General features: G+C 35.5%; 5 protein-coding genes across 6 annotated transcripts; 3 read left to right on the forward strand and 2 right to left on the reverse strand.

Moving 5' to 3' along the window:
* Positions 1-61: 61 nt before the first annotated feature.
* Positions 62-2,000, forward strand: LOC125185199 (pentatricopeptide repeat-containing protein At1g62350-like). The gene is made up of 3 exons (XM_048081696.2): positions 62-414; positions 769-1,155; positions 1,835-2,000. The coding sequence occupies exons 1-3, from the start codon at positions 109-111 to the stop codon at positions 1,862-1,864; spliced, it is 723 nt and encodes a 240-aa protein (XP_047937653.1). The 5' UTR covers positions 62-108; the 3' UTR covers positions 1,865-2,000.
* A 91-nt stretch (positions 2,001-2,091) lies between these two features.
* LOC125185197 (uncharacterized) lies at positions 2,092-5,905 on the reverse strand. Of its 2 annotated transcripts, none has more exons than XM_048081693.2 (10): positions 5,671-5,905; positions 4,908-5,058; positions 4,631-4,814; positions 4,356-4,426; positions 3,586-3,723; positions 3,406-3,497; positions 2,967-3,238; positions 2,773-2,858; positions 2,584-2,685; positions 2,092-2,436 (listed from the first exon to the last, which is right to left on the reverse strand). In XM_048081693.2, the coding sequence occupies exons 1-10, from the start codon at positions 5,778-5,780 to the stop codon at positions 2,275-2,277; spliced, it is 1,368 nt and encodes a 455-aa protein (XP_047937650.2). In that variant the 5' UTR covers positions 5,781-5,905; the 3' UTR covers positions 2,092-2,274. The 2 variants fall into 2 exon arrangements, with proteins under 2 accessions (XP_047937650.2, XP_088919301.1); XM_089063175.1 differs by having other exon boundaries at positions 4,908-5,072; positions 5,671-5,784.
* A 392-nt stretch (positions 5,906-6,297) lies between these two features.
* On the forward strand, positions 6,298-7,323 carry LOC125185203 (F-box protein PP2-B11-like). The gene is made up of 2 exons (XM_048081701.2): positions 6,298-6,389; positions 6,786-7,323. The coding sequence occupies exons 1-2, from the start codon at positions 6,298-6,300 to the stop codon at positions 7,192-7,194; spliced, it is 501 nt and encodes a 166-aa protein (XP_047937658.1). The 3' UTR covers positions 7,195-7,323.
* A 133-nt stretch (positions 7,324-7,456) lies between these two features.
* On the reverse strand, positions 7,457-9,749 carry LOC125185200 (FKBP-like peptidyl-prolyl cis-trans isomerase family protein). Its single transcript, XM_048081697.2, has 7 exons — positions 9,640-9,749; positions 9,021-9,265; positions 8,507-8,590; positions 8,265-8,314; positions 8,135-8,183; positions 7,944-8,018; positions 7,457-7,713 (listed from the first exon to the last, which is right to left on the reverse strand). Exons 1-7 carry the CDS (start codon positions 9,668-9,670, stop codon positions 7,597-7,599), a joined length of 651 nt encoding a protein of 216 aa, XP_047937654.2. The 5' UTR covers positions 9,671-9,749; the 3' UTR covers positions 7,457-7,596.
* Positions 9,750-13,546: 3,797 nt separating this feature from the next.
* Positions 13,547-14,997, forward strand: LOC125220668 (MATH domain and coiled-coil domain-containing protein At3g58210-like). The gene is made up of 3 exons (XM_089061617.1): positions 13,547-13,706; positions 13,806-14,093; positions 14,864-14,997. The coding sequence occupies exons 1-3, from the start codon at positions 13,547-13,549 to the stop codon at positions 14,995-14,997; spliced, it is 582 nt and encodes a 193-aa protein (XP_088917743.1).
* The last annotated feature ends 3,121 nt before the right edge of the window (positions 14,998-18,118 follow it).

The raw sequence follows: 18,118 nt of genomic DNA on the forward strand, positions 1-18,118 counted from the left end.
ACGTTGAGCGACGTCGTTTCGGAGCACAGTAGAAAATTTATACCCAAATTGATTTGTGCCCTAATTCAATTCACTCAATTCTCCAATTGAAGGACTGAGCTTGCTGTAATGGGAAGCTTCAGTCTCCAATTTTCTCAACTGGGACTTCAACAGAAGCCTCGGATTTCGACCTTTACTCTCACGCTGAGAATCAGATGCGGAGGTCTTAGAAATGGCCCCAGAAAGCCTATGTGGAGGACGCGAGTGCTCTCCTCTGAAACCATTCAAGCAGTTCAATCTTTGAAATTGGCGCAAAAATCGCCTTCTAAACTGGAACAAGTCCTCACCACTAAGCTCGGGAGGCTTTTGAAGGCCGATTTAGAGGATGCACTGGCCGAGTTGCAGAGGCAAAATGAATTGGATTTAGCCCTCAAGGTATGCTTAATCAGCTGGATTGGTTCACCAATTTAAGTTTAAATTTTGATTAATAAATCATAGTTAGAGATTAGTAAATCTCAATTGGGGATTAGTGAACCCTAATTGGGGTGGATTCACGTTGAGCTTCATGGGATTGCTGATAGTTGCTTATGATGAGCTAGAATCTGAAGATTTGTAAATTTGTTTGTTTTCACATGCTCTCTTATGATTTGTGAAAAACATCAAGCATTGAGTTTTTAGACTATATGATACTATGATATAGGCCTTTCTCTTGCTTCTGTTTTAATCAGTTCTGTTATTTGTATTTACTCTTTTCGAATGAGCTTACGATGTAAAATCACTAGGTTTCAGGTGTTTGATTTTGTGAAGAAAGAGACGTGGTACGTGCCCAATCTATCTCTGTACAACGACATGATACGGATGGTGGGTAAGCACAGAATGATTGAGATGGTTGAGCAGTTCGTTGTAGAATTGCAGAATGAAGGCCTGCAGCCGGATGCGAGAACCTATACTGAACTGATTGGAGCATATTTCAAAGTTGAAATGGTGAATAAAGCAATGGAAACGTATGACCAGATGAAGGCTTCTGGCTATGTCCCGGATAAGTTAACACTGACTATTTTGATAAGAAACCTCGAAAAGGCTGGTGAGAATGCCCTTTCGGAAGCTATAAGGAAAGAATGTGCTGAGTATTTTGATTACCCGAACAAGTTTCTTGAAGAAGTTGAAAGGAAGCATGTGAGTATCCATTACCTTCAATCTCTCTCCCCTTTCGTAGGTGGTGTCATTTGTTTCTATATGATTTCTTTAACACTATACATGTTCTTGATTATTGAGGTTCAGCATGCAATAGTTGAATTTTGCCACTAATATTCATGTTTAGAAGCATCTTCACTTAGTGTAGTGAGGGTTTGTGAACTAAGCATATTAACCTTCTCCGTTTCTAGTTTAGGTTACAAGTGATGGTCGAACCAGATCTTCTTTTACCCCACCAACCTAGGATGGTTTCATCTAGTGAGATATATTCCGGACTTATTGTTGAGATGCATCTAGAGCTCCAAGCGTTTGGTAGCACCCGCTTTGTATCTAGATATATAGTTGGACTTTTCATATATACTATATCAGGATGCGAATTTTTATTAGTCCTAAGCCTCAATATGCCAGAGGATTATATGATCCATGAATTAATAAACTTTGTTCAATTTCCTGATTTATAATTGAACCATAGTAGAACTTAAGAGGGTTCTCAGAAATTTGGATATCACTTATTGTGGCAGATGTTTATCAGAAATTGTTGCAGAGTGTGTTATAAGTTTCCATACATATTTTACGACGTTTTAAGTTTTCGATTTAGTGAACTTTGCCATTTGAGTTATATCCAACTCTCTTTCTCATATGATTTGTCTGTCTTTGGCAGCCAAAGAGGAAGAAACTTGTCATCATCTGAAGATGTCTGTCATTGCTTATTGTGATCATACCAGTTTTGATGTGTGTCCCTTTGGAAAAATTCAGTTGATTTACAGTATAATGTAAATATAAATTCTTCTTGCTCATTGGAAAGTAGAAATTCTTAAAAGTTTTAATCTTTTGTAAAAATTAGTGACATTGATTTTAGTTAGGAACTTTAGTGATATGATGAATAAACAAACACAGTATGTCTGCTAAATTTGTAGATGCAACTAAAAACTACACAATCATCATTAATGGATTCAAAAGTTGACATTTTTGCAAATGTTTTTAACAACTGTATTAAAAAGCGAAATTAGAGCCAAATTACAAGATAATACAGCAACCAGCAACAATCATGGTAAAGTAAAAATCAGTTAAAAAATCACAAAAAGTATAACAGATGATGATTCAGCCAGCTAAATGACTAGGTGAGTTGTTGAACATGGTGTGCCACATATACGCTTGAGAGAGCACCATCTCTAGCTCGACATCGGTCCAGTTGTGCGTAGGAACGTGCTGAAGAAACATCACCATCTCCTGAAAATCCAGCTTCCGTAGCTTGTCCGACCACTGCACGCATACAAATGCACTCAAAACACGTAAAAAACTCGAATACTGAGAGTTCGTACAAGAATGTAGAAATAACATGTCTGGTTCTGATGCTATATACGGAAAAGACAAAAATAACAATAGACGGACTACACAAAGTGATCTTACCGTCAAAAGGAAACTGGCGGATATGTAGACAAGAAACTCAGGTAGTGCGTCCCCTTCAGCAAGATATGTGTCCCACAAGCGACTAACGAGACCAAATGGAATCTGAAAACAACATTAAACCATTCACAGTTGATACAAACGTTATGCAGGCAATGGCAAAACTTGAATAGCATGATTATGTCTCTAAACCTCTCGTATAAGAAGGCAATTGAACCAGCGGAAAGCAAATTGAAGAAACTCGAGCCCCTGCTCCTCTATGTGCTTTGATACAGGTTCTAATTCATTTGGAAACAAACGAGTTAATCGGTTAATCAATGATCTTGATATGTGGCAGATTTATAAAACTAAAATTTTTCATCTAATAATCACACTTAAGATCATACCATCAATTCTTCTAACCAATTCCTTCAGCTTAAAAACAAGACGTTGAATTCCTGGCTGGGCAAATGTGTAATGGTCTTGCATACCGTCAAGCAGCTTCGATAGACACCAATAACTATCGGCTTCAACGTTTAATATTTTCTCACGAGACAGATCAGCCATTGACCAAGTTTCAATACTACCCTCCAGGTATTCTGATAAGAAAACAACCATGAAAGGTGTTGCGAGATCGTTTATTCCTTGCACGTAACCACTTGCAGGATGTCGTATAGCCCTTGAATCGGAAAAGAAGAGCACACTTACTACAGAGTTTGATATGAAGGATGATAAAAGGAATCAAAGAAAAAGCACGGTGATTAATGAGACGCCCATAGATGAAAGAACAGGATCACCAATAAAATCCAAAAAGATGCAAAATTAGATCAAGAAACAGCATCAAACCATGTATAAAGTATTCGCTCCAATGACTTCTGAACTTCAGCTTGTTGAAAGAAAGATAGGTCGGGTACAGTTCTGGGACAATCAACACCGATCTAAAAAGTACATGAGAAATCATAATTATTACGCATGTGATAATGCGAAGGATGCAAGAACCATAAAAGTGATCTAGGATTATAAAACCTGACGAAGCATGCTAATCTCTTCATCCGTGCGCTGCGTATCAGGAATCTCATAATATTGTGCAACGTGATCGAGATACTCCGTGCGCTTTCTTCTCAGAACTCCCTCCCTTCTATCTGAATTAGAGGGTGCATATCCCTGTTGTCAGTACATCTTTAAAGTTCAAGAATCGAATAAATATACTAATAATTGGTATCATAAGCCTTAACAATCACTAGACAAGAATAAGGACAATGCAAAAGCTTCTTTGAAAATAATAGTACTAAAATCATGCAGCATTACCATAGGATTATAACCCCATATTCTACTCTTAGAAGTTAGAATACCAATATGCAAGCTAGACAACCGGACTCTTTAATCTAATAACACTTTGATGCATACATACGGATACTGCAAATAAACATTCCTGGTCAGCGACTTATGCAAGTGGACATTTTCATACATGTTATGTAACTTTTACTCAATTTTCTGGTTGGGATCTGGGATCTGGGATCTGGCAATATTGGCTTACTCAATATCCATGAGCTATTATTTTTATATATGCTGTTTTTATCATGAAATCCTTTATACTTTTTTTTACCTCCCGTTGCACATACTTTCACATAGAGATAGACATGTAATAAGAAAGGTACATGTTAATAAAATCTGCAGCATAACAATGTTCCAAAGAAATCCAAGTAGAAAACCCTACAAATGAAAATGATCTAACTTACTAAAACTTCACAGTAATTTGTTGATGCAAAAAAAAGTTCAACTATAAATGCCCATACCAAGAGAAGTCTCCACACAGTTGGACGCAAATGGGGAGGCACACCGCTCCATGCTAATTCACGTAGTTTTTCTGCATTATATGAGTAAATAAAGAAAAACACTAAAAGAGTGAGGAAAGATAGCCATGAGAGACGAAATGGGAGATGAGAAAAAAAACTGCAATGCATGCCAGATAAGCTATTAGTTCATGCGTGTCCAGTTTCGCAACATATATAAATAAACTTGAAATATAATTATCTCCACCTAACTGTGGAAAACGAAGAACAGTACATACCTAAGATGACAGAGGACCCAGATAATAGTTTTGTGAACTTCATTAGCCTAGCAGAATCCGTAGCTCTAGCTCCCACACTGGACTTAGGAATCTCTGTTGATGTGCTTAGACTACTCGTGCTTGAAGATTTTGTAATGTTAACTGAGGAACTAGCATTTCCGCTACTTCTGTTTTGAAGTTCATCCTAGAAAGATGACGAACAACATTTAGTAAGCAAAGGTTTGGCTTTTGGGCTTCTACGGATCTGATTGCATATTTTGGCAACAAAAATGGATACCTCAGTCCATCTGTCCAGGTGCTCACTATGATTTCTATCACTCTCTGGAGACCTCCGGTCAATGTTTGGCGAATGCAGAGTTGATGGATCCAATGGGTCTGATCTCTGAGTTATCAATATCTTTCCCGGGAAGCTGCGGCCCTTGAGCAAACTGTACATAAGAATCTGTGTTACGTTACGTTGTCACTCTTTTGACAAAGAAATCAGCTCTAAGGGCCGGCCTATTTTATGCAATTGAACACTGCAAGTTAATAATGCGGAAACAGATACCTAATCATTACTTAGAGAGATTACGAAAATACCGGATAGCCAAGTCACACCACCACTAACATTTAGCAGACAAGTTGCATTACAAAGCATAAAAAAAAACCAACTAAAGCTTACCAAATTCAGTCACACTTTGTATTACATCGTATAACCGAAAAGGCCTAAAAAAAGAAGCACAAAAAACACTGAATCCATCAGATCAGATCTCATAAACTTTGAGCTTCCAATTCAGTTGCAGCATCAAACTATCAGCACAAACGGACACACTGAGAAGTTCACAGTTTCAAGATCTTTTTCTACACAAAATCACACAATTAACTAGCCAGATGGAATCAATTGACTAAAACTACAACTAACTAGCCACAAAATCGAACAATTTTGTGGGTTGAAGAGAAACCGCAAAATGGGAGTTACACAAACATTCAAATTAGGGGTACTGCAAGAAATGGGATGCTCTGAAAATCAAGTGTAGATCTAGAACAGTGAGCGCACATACCCTTGAACATTTCTAAGAGTTTGATTGAATCTGGAATCGGTAGCTGGAGGTGAAGAAGAAGTTTGTTTGCTTCTGTTCTCATCTCTACTGTTGCTGCTGTTGTTCCTCATGATTTTGGGTCTTCTAGATTTCCACTAAAATCATCATAAATTTGCCGCTGTTGCCGAAAAAAACCAATCTTGCGATTTAGCACTGCTTGATCGGCGTAGTGATTAGTGGATACTATTGCTGAGTTCGTTTTTTTTTATTTTATTCCAATTTAATTGTTTTTAGTTTGATTTAATTTAATTGTTTACGCATTAATCTACCGAATTTAAAATATTTAATGTTTGTCCATTTTTATCTACGTTGCGAAAAGTTTGTTGTAATTTTCCGATGTCTTAGCTTAATAGGATATGCTTTGTTCACGTGAGTCTTATTTTATTGTTCTTTACTATTTTATTTTCTATATGTCGATAACCGATTATAGCGGCGTGGCACGCTCAATGTCTACATGCCTATATATACCAACACATATTTGATGATTTACACAATGATAATAAACCTCTTGAGACAGGAACAATCAAAATGGTAAATATTTTTCATATAATTATGATTAATTATCATTTGATTTGATGAAATTAATTGATGCAGAGCTTTTGGATAGGAGCAAGGGAGCTTTCTATCACTTGGAGTGAGGATCCACAGTATTGGAATTGGCTTCATCTTGATTCTTGCAGGTTCACTCATTTCATCATTTCTATAAACAAACACACACTATACACGCGTGTACATGTCTCATAAATTTCCACAAAATTCGTGATTCATACAAGGGTCTGATGTCAATGCAACGCAAGAATGACCGAATCAAGAGAGAATTCAAAGAAATCCTAATTTAGTATCGAAACCAAAAAATGGCGTAAATAACGGTTTCCTTGCTATTTATATGGGACCCAGAAGTTCTCAGAGCCCAATTGGGCTTTGATATTAACACACCATTAGGTTTTAATTAGGAATTTTCTTTTGTAATCTCTTAACTAGCTCATATAGTCATGATATTCATAAATATTAAGGCTCTTTTACTCTCTATGCCAAAATATTTAAAGCTTGATAAAAAAATGGATGCATGAAAACAGTGGGGAGGTGGCTGAGCTTGTAAGAAGCTGCTGGCTGGAAATCATCGGAAAAATCGACACGAGAAGCCTGCGTTTGAAGACGAGTTACAGTGCATATCTCGTGTTCAAGCTGCAAGAAGGGTGCAAGGAGCTGCAGAAGGCGACTGCATCGGTGAGGTTCGTGAAAGAGATAGGCGAGGGCAGCGCTGACGAGGGCTATGGCGTCTTCATCGACACCACGGCCTGCGATGCTGGAGAAAGGGGCCGGTTTCCTCACTGCCGCAGCGACGGCTGGATGGAGATCAAGCTCGGGGAGTTCTTCAACAATCTGGGAGATGATGGGGAGGTGGAGATGCGCTTGATCGAGAAGAATAATCCTAAATGGAAAATCGGTCTTGTTGTTCGGGGCATTGATATTCGACCTAACTAGTTTTGGACCTAACCGGAGGAGTTGGAACTCGTTGGCTAAAGAAGGTCGTCGCCGACTTGCCAACATCTGAAGAAGTGTTTTTTCTTATCTAGTGCAAAATGTGTAAGCAATAAAATGTTGGAATGGAAACTAAGTTGTCATAGAGTCAGAGGCCGATTACTGGAATTCTCCGATGATAAACATGGGCTGGCTGTCCATGTCTTTCGGGTAAAGGCAGCTCGGTTTTAAATCGAGATTGAAATGAGAGTTCAACAACTACATATACATACAAGCATACCTGTAGTAGTAGACTCGAAGTTGCTTGGAAAACCGGATCTTTACAAGGTAGCAATCAATATTTTTACAGCAGAGGTATATATCCAAAAGAATAAACCAATGGGAGTAGAGAATGTTGAATGAGAGTTACTCCTCATCGTCCAGCCCCGGGATGAACAGCAGACTAACATCGAAGATCACCGGGCTGTTGGCAGCGACACGTGGCCTTCCCGGAGCTGAAGTCAGCCCTTTGGGAAATGCTAGCTGATCAAAACACAATGCACCTTCTGCTATCAGCATAAACTCACACAACTTTTTCTCCATAATTTGACGTCAAAAATTCTATTTCTTGATCTCTTTTCAAGTTGAATATCTCAAGAGTTTAACCAATTCTTATGCATGAAGGGATGCTATGCTTTCTTTTTAGCAAGATATCTTAATCTGGTATGAAAAGATCATATACTGAGGCAGAGAGAGAGCTTATAGATTCTTACCGGTCCGGGGATGTAGAGTCTTCTTTTGCCTCCAACTTTCATGCTGAGAATCCCCTCATCTAACCCCTTGATCACCTATTCATGATGTTTCACTTCAGAATATCAGATAAAGAAAGTAAAAGTTCAAATTTGATTCTCAGAGTTTCTCTGAGACTAAATTCGGTGAATGGCTAAACTTCTTAGAGTCTCACCTGACCAGAGCCGACCCGGAAAATGTAAACCTGACCTTTCTCCAGTGAACTAGGAATATCGAAAAAAGACAAAGAAAATGCATTAGGACAATGCTTTACACAAGTTTTTCCATGCCATAACCACCAGTACCTGTCAAATATTTGGCCAGAAGGAACCATGGCAACATAATTTGCAGCTACCTGTTGAGAAGAAAATACAAGAAAAATGGAGAAATGTGAGGAATTTTTACTTCTTTACCTTTGTCTTGAACTAAGTTTTTCATTTTACCAGTTAGGGAAATAAAGTTATATCACTTCATTGATTCCTTTATCAACAACCATTCTTATTCCGGTTTCCTAAAAACACAAAAACAAAGATATTTCAGTACATACCTGAAATCCAATAGGAGGACTAGGTCCGCTACCAATTTGTATATCCTTGTATTGCAAGCCCGACTCAGTCGTTACCATTGGAACCTTCAGCATCAGATCCAGAATGCTTAGCGATATAATCTTACTTCGATGTTTGAAAAGATTGAGGGGAAGAGACTAATGACTTGTCTTTCTGATCACAAAAAAAACTATCCTGCTCGATCTGGGAGGCTTATTTTAAACACCGAATATAAAAGCCGAGAAGGAAAGCTGCCAATCTAAAAGGCTGATAATTTGCTTCAGATCATTTTCTTGTTGACAACGTGCTAGATATGGCATCAGAGTAACCTCTAACAGTGAGAGGAGAAGCATGATCCTATCTCTCAAAATGCAGAATATATACAATGATTACAAAAACAATAATAATTTGATTTTATCTAAAGGAGATGGCATGGTTGATGCAAATCATCATTAGAGACCCCAAGATAAGGAAAATACTGATAAAAGTATAGGGAGCTATGTAGTCTCACCATACATTTTCAAGCTCTTTCTCGCACGCATCATCACATAGCTTCGGCTTATCCTCCGGGGGCAATCCAGCTGCTTCAGCCAAAGTAGCACCGCCCACGAGTCCTAAAATCCCAACTCCGACATTCATCAGGCTTCTCCGGTTCATGACAGCACACTCATCCTGTAACCTAGGTTCTGAAGCTAAGGCACTAACTCTGATTTTATGTGCTCTTTGGTGACTGAAGGCATTACCCTTTCCAAATATACAACCTAATCTCACACAAATACCTCAAATTTTAGTAATTAGATATAACACCAACAGCAAATCAAAGGCACAAATAGCTCCAATTAAACCCCTCACCTCACCAAATAATGTGAATTATAATCTAAAGCCTGTTTCAATTGATAAAGCACCCAAACCCTATGAAACTATCACGAGGAAATTTCCTTAATCATATTTATCCTTGACATTTCAAATTTCAAATTATGCAGTAAATTAATCATCTTACCCTGCTTCAGCAAATTGCCCATTTAAAATGATTAATACAGTATTTCGAATCACATTCTTTGTAACTCAGTTCAATCAAGGGTTAGCAGAAACAAAAAAATGAAGATAATTAAGAAATGCAGAATTAATTAGGTACCGAGTGGGAGTAGTGAAGAGAATGATGCCATTTCCTTTTCGTTCTGCAAATGGTGGTGAATTATCAGTCGTTTGAATTTGTGGATAACAGATAACGATTTTGAGAGATGCTGCTGCTGCATTTACGATAATACCCTTTAACGCGGGAATAGATTAGGTAATACCGGTATTCTATTCTTAACTTAAAATATATTTGCGCCAAACATTACTACTGAAAATATTATTGCACTCCATCCATCCCGTTTTAGGAGTCTCGGTTGATCAATTTTGGGTGTCCCGCTTTAGAAGTTCTGGTTGAGATAAATTAATAAAAAATGTCTACAAAGTATTAAAAGTGGTAGTGGGTCCTAACATCCACTACAACTAATAAAAAAGTGTTAAAAGTGGGTCCCAACATCTACTACAACATTTATTTATTGGACACTCAATTAAAAGTGGGTCCCAACATCCACAATAATAATTATTTATTACACACTCAAACATTTTTTTCTTAAAACATGTGTCCGACTCAACCGGAACTTCTAAAGCGGGACGGATGGAGTAATTGAGAGTAGTTAAATTTGTTGAGGATTGAGTAGTAAGTAAAATGTTAATTGTTTATTAAATAACGAAGAATGGGTGATTTGGTTAATCACGTCACAACAAATAGTATAGTACATGTATACCACTAAGAATTAATTGCACTTGTCAGGGACAAATTTTATGGAATAATTCTGAATTTTTGATTTTTTTGATTATTCAGTTTAGAATGACACTCTATTTTATGGACAAACCTTAATTAAAGAAACGATTGAACTAGTTAATTAATATCACAGGAAACTATTGTACTTGTTGAATATATTGGTTCTTTATAAATTCAATAATAAGCCTCCATTAACGATTTTTTCTCGGTAAAAGCACGGAATGTTGACTATTTACTTTTCAAATATAAACTCATGATGTTATGTCACTGTTTCTTATTTTTCCTTTACGAAATAGCAAAATTTATTAGTATGGGTAGACTATATGAAAAATCTGTATTTATACTAGCCAAAATCTATCGATTTTTTAGTGTTTACAAATATTTAATAAAAACTAAAATAGTGGGTCAAGTCAAATTTTCTATCTCAGCCATGAGGTCATATTTGGACTTCCCAATATACATACACTGCTAATTTGACATATTTAATTTTTATATTTTTCCACCATGACTTGTTCCAGCTTTACTCTATAAATTCAGAAAATCAAACCATAATTCTCCATCCTCAACTCACAACATCAAACATATAGTTCTCCACTTAGCTCCAAATACAATCGATAATTAAGATGAATTCCCCGAAAATAAGCATTCTCTCAATCATATTCCTAGTTTTTGTGTTTATGTGTACGAGTCAAGTACGAGTATTGGATGCAGCAAGAATACTATCAAAAGATTCATCACAAATGAATCAACTCAACTTTACAAAAATGTACGAGAACGCAAGGGAAACAATGTCGTTTTGGTTTCAACAGCTAGCATCGGGACCTAGCCCCAGAGGACCAGGCCACTAGCTAGATTATTAATCGTTAGTGGTGGTGGTGGTGTAATTAGACGAAGAATTAGCATTAGAATTTAATTTAGATTTTTTTTTCTATTCCATTCTTTCAATTGTTTTTGAGATATTTGGGCATATACTTTGTAACACCCCATATATTCCAACCGAAAAAATAATAATAATATCATAATTTAGATATGTTAAACCGCAGCCAGTTAAAAACATTTTCTCAGGTCGTTTAGACCAAAACTATGCCAAAATATCAATAGCAGAACTTGAATAATATATCAAAATTTATAGTATCCTTTGGTTAAGGACAACCTTTTCTACAAATTTATCAAAATATTAATTAATCTTACTACCTACCTACTGTCCTTCGCCTCCATCCACCGTCAAATTTCACTTTATTTTATAACACATTAACACATGCTTAGTTAAATCATGAGAAATCAATCTCATTACCAAACAAGAATTAAAACCAAAGCACTAAGTCCAATAAAGAGAATAGTCGGCACTTTCCTACCCACCCATCAAGAATTCCATTTGTTTCCTACTTAATTATTCACTTTCAACATATGAAACTATTAATTACAGAATGATAAAATGCTTACATTTAATTGTAAAACTGAAGGTGAGTATCAAGAAGTGGAAGAACAAGAGAATGTGATGTTGTTGAGATTGGAGCTGAGGCGACAAACGGCAACAGTGATGCGTCACTGCGGCACCAACGGGAAGAGGCGACGACGGTTCACAGGGGAAGATAAATTGCAATATTCCTCCTCCTTTTATTATTTTCATTCAAAGATGTCTTCCTCCCCCCCTCTCTGTAATTTGACAGTGACTTGATATATTTTTGGGGGTGAAGATTCTAGAGAAAACATGAAAACTAGAGAGGCTTCTCCTCTATGTGCACCGACAATGGGGTGTTTAGGATAGGCTTTAATTATTTATTTTATGGTATATTAAGTGTACAAATGGCATGACTTTAATGAATAGATATCCTTGGTCATTTCTAATAAATCGTCAAAAAGAAATGCTAAATCGATGATTTTCTTATTCTAATTTAAATCTCTTAGCATTCTTTGTGCCACAGGTCATATACTAATTCATTTTAACATCTTGTAATGCTCTCTCTATCTAATTATTATCATTTACAAAATTGAATTGATCATGGAGAAATCCTAAAGTATCCATTTTTTCATCGGATTTTTGAGTTTCATCTAAGCCTATTTTTAGGATGTTACATATTTTTTGTTTGAGATTTACAACCTGAAATGAAATAACTGTAACCTATTGATTGAAGAAAAAAAAAACGCTATATTTTTTGTTCAAATCGCGTAATTTGTTTATTTTTTTATTTTTAGTAAGTGAATCTCATCTTCCATCATCCTATAAAAGTGACATTTAATTGTAAAACGGAGTATATAAAAACGACATACGTATTTTATTAACTTTTTTCAACTATTTTTTTTCACATTTCTTAATACTCACACTCAGTTAAAATTGGACTAAATAGTGGACAGACTTTACCTCATGAATGGTCTTTTATATCCAACTCTTGAATTGATCTTACGCATATTAGTTTACATCTATTTTAAAACGATATGATTTGCTAAATTAAATCATAATTACCTGCTCATTCATTTTAGGATATACATCTAACTCAAAACAATATGGACAGCTAGCTTTTGTTTACAAGGAAATGGCAAAACGATTACAAAAATTAGTTCGAACTTTCAATATGTTCTGATTTATTCCGAACTTGTATTTTTAATATAATCTAAAAATACAAAAAATACAAATATTGTCTTCTCTAAATTTTTTTTTCTAGAATAATTTTTTCACTTAATAGAACTATAGAAGCCAATGTATTCATCGGAAGTGTCAGCGTGACAAATTATGAAGTTTTTTTATTATTATAGTAATGTATTTAACCGCAAATACACAAACTTAATTTTTTTTTTCTAATTTTCCCCCAAACCATTGATATTTTCTAGGGCTTTCCCAAAATTTTGATTTTTTTTTCTGGTTTTTCTTGGATTTTCCTCTGAAATTATTCGATGTCAAAGTTGGATATATGTCATATGTGTAGTTCAAATAATTATAAAATTGAATATTTATTTTAAAATTATAGATCAGCACTAATTTAATTTTTAACCCAAATAAAAAAATAGTAAGCCCTGATCCATAAAAAACCCTAATCATAAAACTCACGCTATATATGATCGATACGCATTCAATTACTTCATAATCTCATGTCCTATTAGTTCTTAGTTAAAACCAGAAAAAGTCGTTTCAACGTCATCTTTAATTCCAACAATTAATGATGGACAAAAAAGGGTATTATAATTGTTTTGAGTTGGTTTACTAAGAAGTCCATATTTGGAAAGGAAAATGATAATCTACCCCAATGGATACAATGGTGAATGCAACAGCGTTTCCGTACACTTCTGCATTGCTGACTCTGATTCACTCCCGGTCGGGTGGGAGGTTAATGCTGTCTTTGCCTTCTTTATACACAATCAAATAAAGGATAACTACGTCTGCTTTCGAGGTCATGTCATATAATTTTATTGTTTTTATGAATTTCTTTTTATGTTTCAGATTTAGGTTTTTGTTGTTAGTAACTGAAATATGCATGATGATGTATCAGGAGTGACTCGTCGCTTCAATTCTTTAATTCAAAGATGGGGATTTTCCAAATTAATCTCTAAGGAGACTTTGATGAATCCTACTAATGGCTATGTTGTGGACGACAATTGTGTGTTTGGTGCTGAAGTTTTAGTCATCAAAAGTGAACGTGTTAACGAATGTCTGAGGCTGGTAAAAGACGCGGCTCCTACTAAGCACGAATGGAAGATTCCTAACTTTTCGAAGCTAGGGGATGTTTGGGAATCGGAAGACTTCGATGTTGGAAATTACAAATGGTATCTTTTGGGATGTTATAACTATTAAATTTCCATCTATTTTTTTTATTTCGATAACAAAAAATACTTTTTACATAATTTTAACCCGCGATACTTGATTCTTTTTTGAAGATAAAAGCGACCTATTTATTTATTTATGCTTGCTCTTGAAGTAGAAACCGGTCCATTTGTTCCTGAATAGCTTCTTTTAAAAGAGCTTCTGCTTCTTCAGTAAATATCTTAGTAGAAGATATTATTTCTTGGAACTGAGGTTTATTGGTTTTTAAGTAAGTACGTAATTCAACAAGAAATTTCCTTACCTGTCCAATTTCTAATGAATCAAGATAACCGTTTGTTCCGGTATAAATAGTCATTACCTGTTCTTCTACCGTAAGGGGGCCGCTTGAGATTGTTTAAGCAATTCGCGTAATCGTTGATCACTTGTTTGTTTCATTTTTTTTTTGATTAATTTGAAACTTTTTTGATTTTATATACTTAGGAAAGTTAAGCTCTAAAAGGCACAACGTTCAAATGAAGAGTACATGTCCTTGTTTGTTTCCCCAAAGAGCATCCCTCCTCATCAAAGGGTGAAGGCAAAGGTTTTGATTAGCATCAAAACCAATGATTCCATCTTCTCTAGAAAATGTAAGTTTTTTTCATACATCTATATATCCTAGTGGTTTTGATTCTGACTTTTGTGTAACATGGTATGATAGATCTAGAATTAAATATGCCCTTTTCTTCCATATAAATTAAATTTAACACTTATTTTCCATTGCAGATACACATTGGTTTACATATTCAGGTGAGGAATGGGGATATAGTAAGTTTATGTCGACGGCTGATATGAGCGCCAAAGGCTTCCTTGTCGATGACTGCTGTTTTGTGGAGATTGAAATCACGTTTCAAGCTACTGTGCGTGAAGAGTTTGAATTCTAGCTAGCTTTAAATATTCTTAGGCTGCGTTTGGTAACACGGAATTGGGGCTGCGAAATTGGAATTGGAGCCTTCAATTCCAATTCCACTGTTTGGCAATACAAAAATATGTAGAATTAGAATTGAAATTCAATTCCACCAATTTCAATTCTACAATTCTAATTCCACACCGTTAAGAAAAGAATTGTAAATCAATTCCACATAAAATCGGGTCAAAATTGAAAAAAGCGCGGATCTTAGTTCCGGGTCAAAATGTAAACGGGTCACATATAAATTGCAAAAAAATCACTGTACGCGTTTCCTTTCTCTCCCCCTCTTTCTCTCTCTGCGAATTTTCCCACGCCGCTCTCTCTCCGCTCTATGCCCTAGCTTCTCTCTTTGCTACTGTGCTGAGTGATTCATCTCTACAATTGATGGATAATTAGGTAATGATTCAAACTCTTCCCCACATCTGCGTTTCGAATTCACCATTCCTTCTCTTTTATGCTTCCGATTTACTTTATTTCATATATTTGATGGGAAAGGGGATGTTGGATGTTTTATGCTTTCATATGCTATTTGTGTCTTCTTAAATTGAAATTGCTCTGCTAGAGGCCACTGACTCAACTTCAATTTGCATTTATTGTAGCCATTAGAATAAACAAATTAGCAGATGATAAGTTGTTGCTCCTTTGAAGTTGTTTCTATAGAGAAATTTGGTGATCCTTGTATTTTTTTTCTTCTCATAGTGTGATGTTGTTTGTTGTAATAACCTACATGAAGGTGCTAAAATGCGTAATATAGTAGAAGCTGCTACATTTAGCTAATGATTGAGTGAGTGAAGTTAGACTTCATTCATTTATTAGTTTAGAAGTCTTGGTGCTGATGAAACTGTGGATTATGTCGAACTTAATTACAGCTTTGCAACAACAAACTTCATGGACATAGATATTAGCTAAGTGGAAAAGGGGATCAGTGTCACAATCCTATGGTTTTTATGCATTGATTAAGTATGATATGTTGACAAATAATTGAAGTATACATGGTTGTTTTGACCAATCCCACAGTTCAATTTCCAACACACATATAAAGATTGAACCTTTAATTTCATGTGCTTGGGGTTGGTTTTCGTGGAAGATGGAGGTGATTCAGGTTCGATGTCAAAGACCTACTCTCAGCAACTACAACTTTGATAAAATGTTAGAAGCAGAAGCAGAAATCCGCTCTCAGGGAAGCCTACAAAAACAAGAAGTATCTGCCTCTCGATCTCTGCCCTAAGAAGACTCGCGCTATCCGCTGCCGTTTAACCAAACACCAGGTATTTCCCTTTTGCAACCTTTACCGTTTTAATTCTGTGATGAAAGTTCTGCCAAATTAAAATGTAGTTGAATTGTTGGTCTTTATCTGGAGTTATTGGTTAACTTTGTGTCTGTTATTCGCTTTTCTTTAGCAATATATATTTATGACTTCCTTGGATTTTAGAATATGCAAGCATGGCTATAAGCTTGATTCTGACCATTAAATAACCTCTTAGCTAGTACAAAAGTGTTTATGATACTGACCATTAAAAACAAAAGACTAAACATGAATTTATTTTAAGTAAAAATATATATGTTTAATTCTCTTAGCTAATTAAACATGATGGCTTTGTGAGACGTGATGGCGTTTTATATGCGAGGAAAAATGGCTTTGTGAAACGTGATGGCCGTACTATGCAGCGCTGGAATGTTTAATTTATTCAGCATATTATAGGGCTTGTTTGGCACTTGTTTTCGAGATAAGCCTATTTAATATCTGGATTGAAGTGATTAAACAGCTAGGATACTAATGGTGCATCTATAAACTTTTTATACTATGTTTCTCATGTGTGCACACTAAGAACAACAATAGGATTTAGTTGACGTTGCTTGATTCGGATAAAATATGCTAAAGTTTTTGACTTTTGTGTCTGATTGGTTTTTCTACATAGTACATTTATGTCTCATTCATATTTTTGTTGATTGTTGTTTGGATTTTCAGATCTTGATTGTTTGTAACGAAGCTATATAAGTTTTTATTGGAAGTTGTATTCTTGATCAAGTGTTTAAAGTTACATCTGCTGCCACATAGCTCATATTTCTCATTTTTCCTCAAATTTTTTTGTCATGATTGTTGTTTATATTATGGTTAGAATGTGATTATTTTATAGCTTATAAATTTTCACTATCTTTTAACTTTAGTACATGGATATTGTTGAGTATGACTCCGGTGATGGAAGTGACGATGAGAGTTCTTCGACTAAGGTGTTCACTATTCTTCAAGTTGTGAAATTTGCTGCATTAGTCAGTCAATGACATGAACAACACATGGTGAAAGAGCCCAGTCTTGACTTTTCCATAGCACGCGAGTTATATGTAAGACGGCTCTATTATGGAAGTGACAGAACTTGTAAGGAACAACTTAGATTGACTAGGCATTGCTTTACTGTGCTATGTTTTAAGTTAAAAGAGATGGGTTTGAAAACCACAAGAAATATCACGGTTGAAGAAGTAGTAGCCATGTTTCTATATGTTATCTCTTTTAATTTAACAAACCGTAAAGTCGGCTTTGATTTCATTAGATCCGGAGAGACTGTTAGTAGATACTTCCATATAGTATTAAATACTATACTAAAATTAGGAAGTCATTATGTTGTCCAACGAGAAACAGTCATGGATGGCTTCGAAGATGAAAAATGGGATTGGTTTGAAGTAAGTATTATTCTATTTGTTTATTTTTTGTAAATCTATCTAAATTATACTAATTAATTAGTACTTTCCGTGATGTAGAACTGTCTCGGGGCACTTGATGGAACACACGTTGAAGTAAGTGTTCCATTGAATGATCAAGGAAGATACAGAAATAGAAAGGGTAGGATAACAACCAATGTTTTGGCTGTGTGTTCTCGTGATTTGAGCTTTACATACATTTTACCTGGATGGGAAGGATCTGCAGCAGATAGCAGAGTATTACGAGATGCACTTACTAGAAATTATCCATTCATAGTACCTAAAGGTATGTTCTAGTAAACAAGTTTCAATTTTTTCTCTTTGTTATCTGATTTAAGCTTTAAGTAATAATCATAATTTACTTTGATTAAAGTAAATTATTGTGAAACTTTAGTACA

This window comes from Salvia hispanica, chromosome 1, assembly GCF_029641045.1.
Source record: "Salvia hispanica isolate PSC_SH4W2 chromosome 1, Shi_PSC_v1, whole genome shotgun sequence".
Lineage (NCBI taxonomy): Eukaryota > Viridiplantae > Streptophyta > Magnoliopsida > Lamiales > Lamiaceae > Salvia > Salvia hispanica.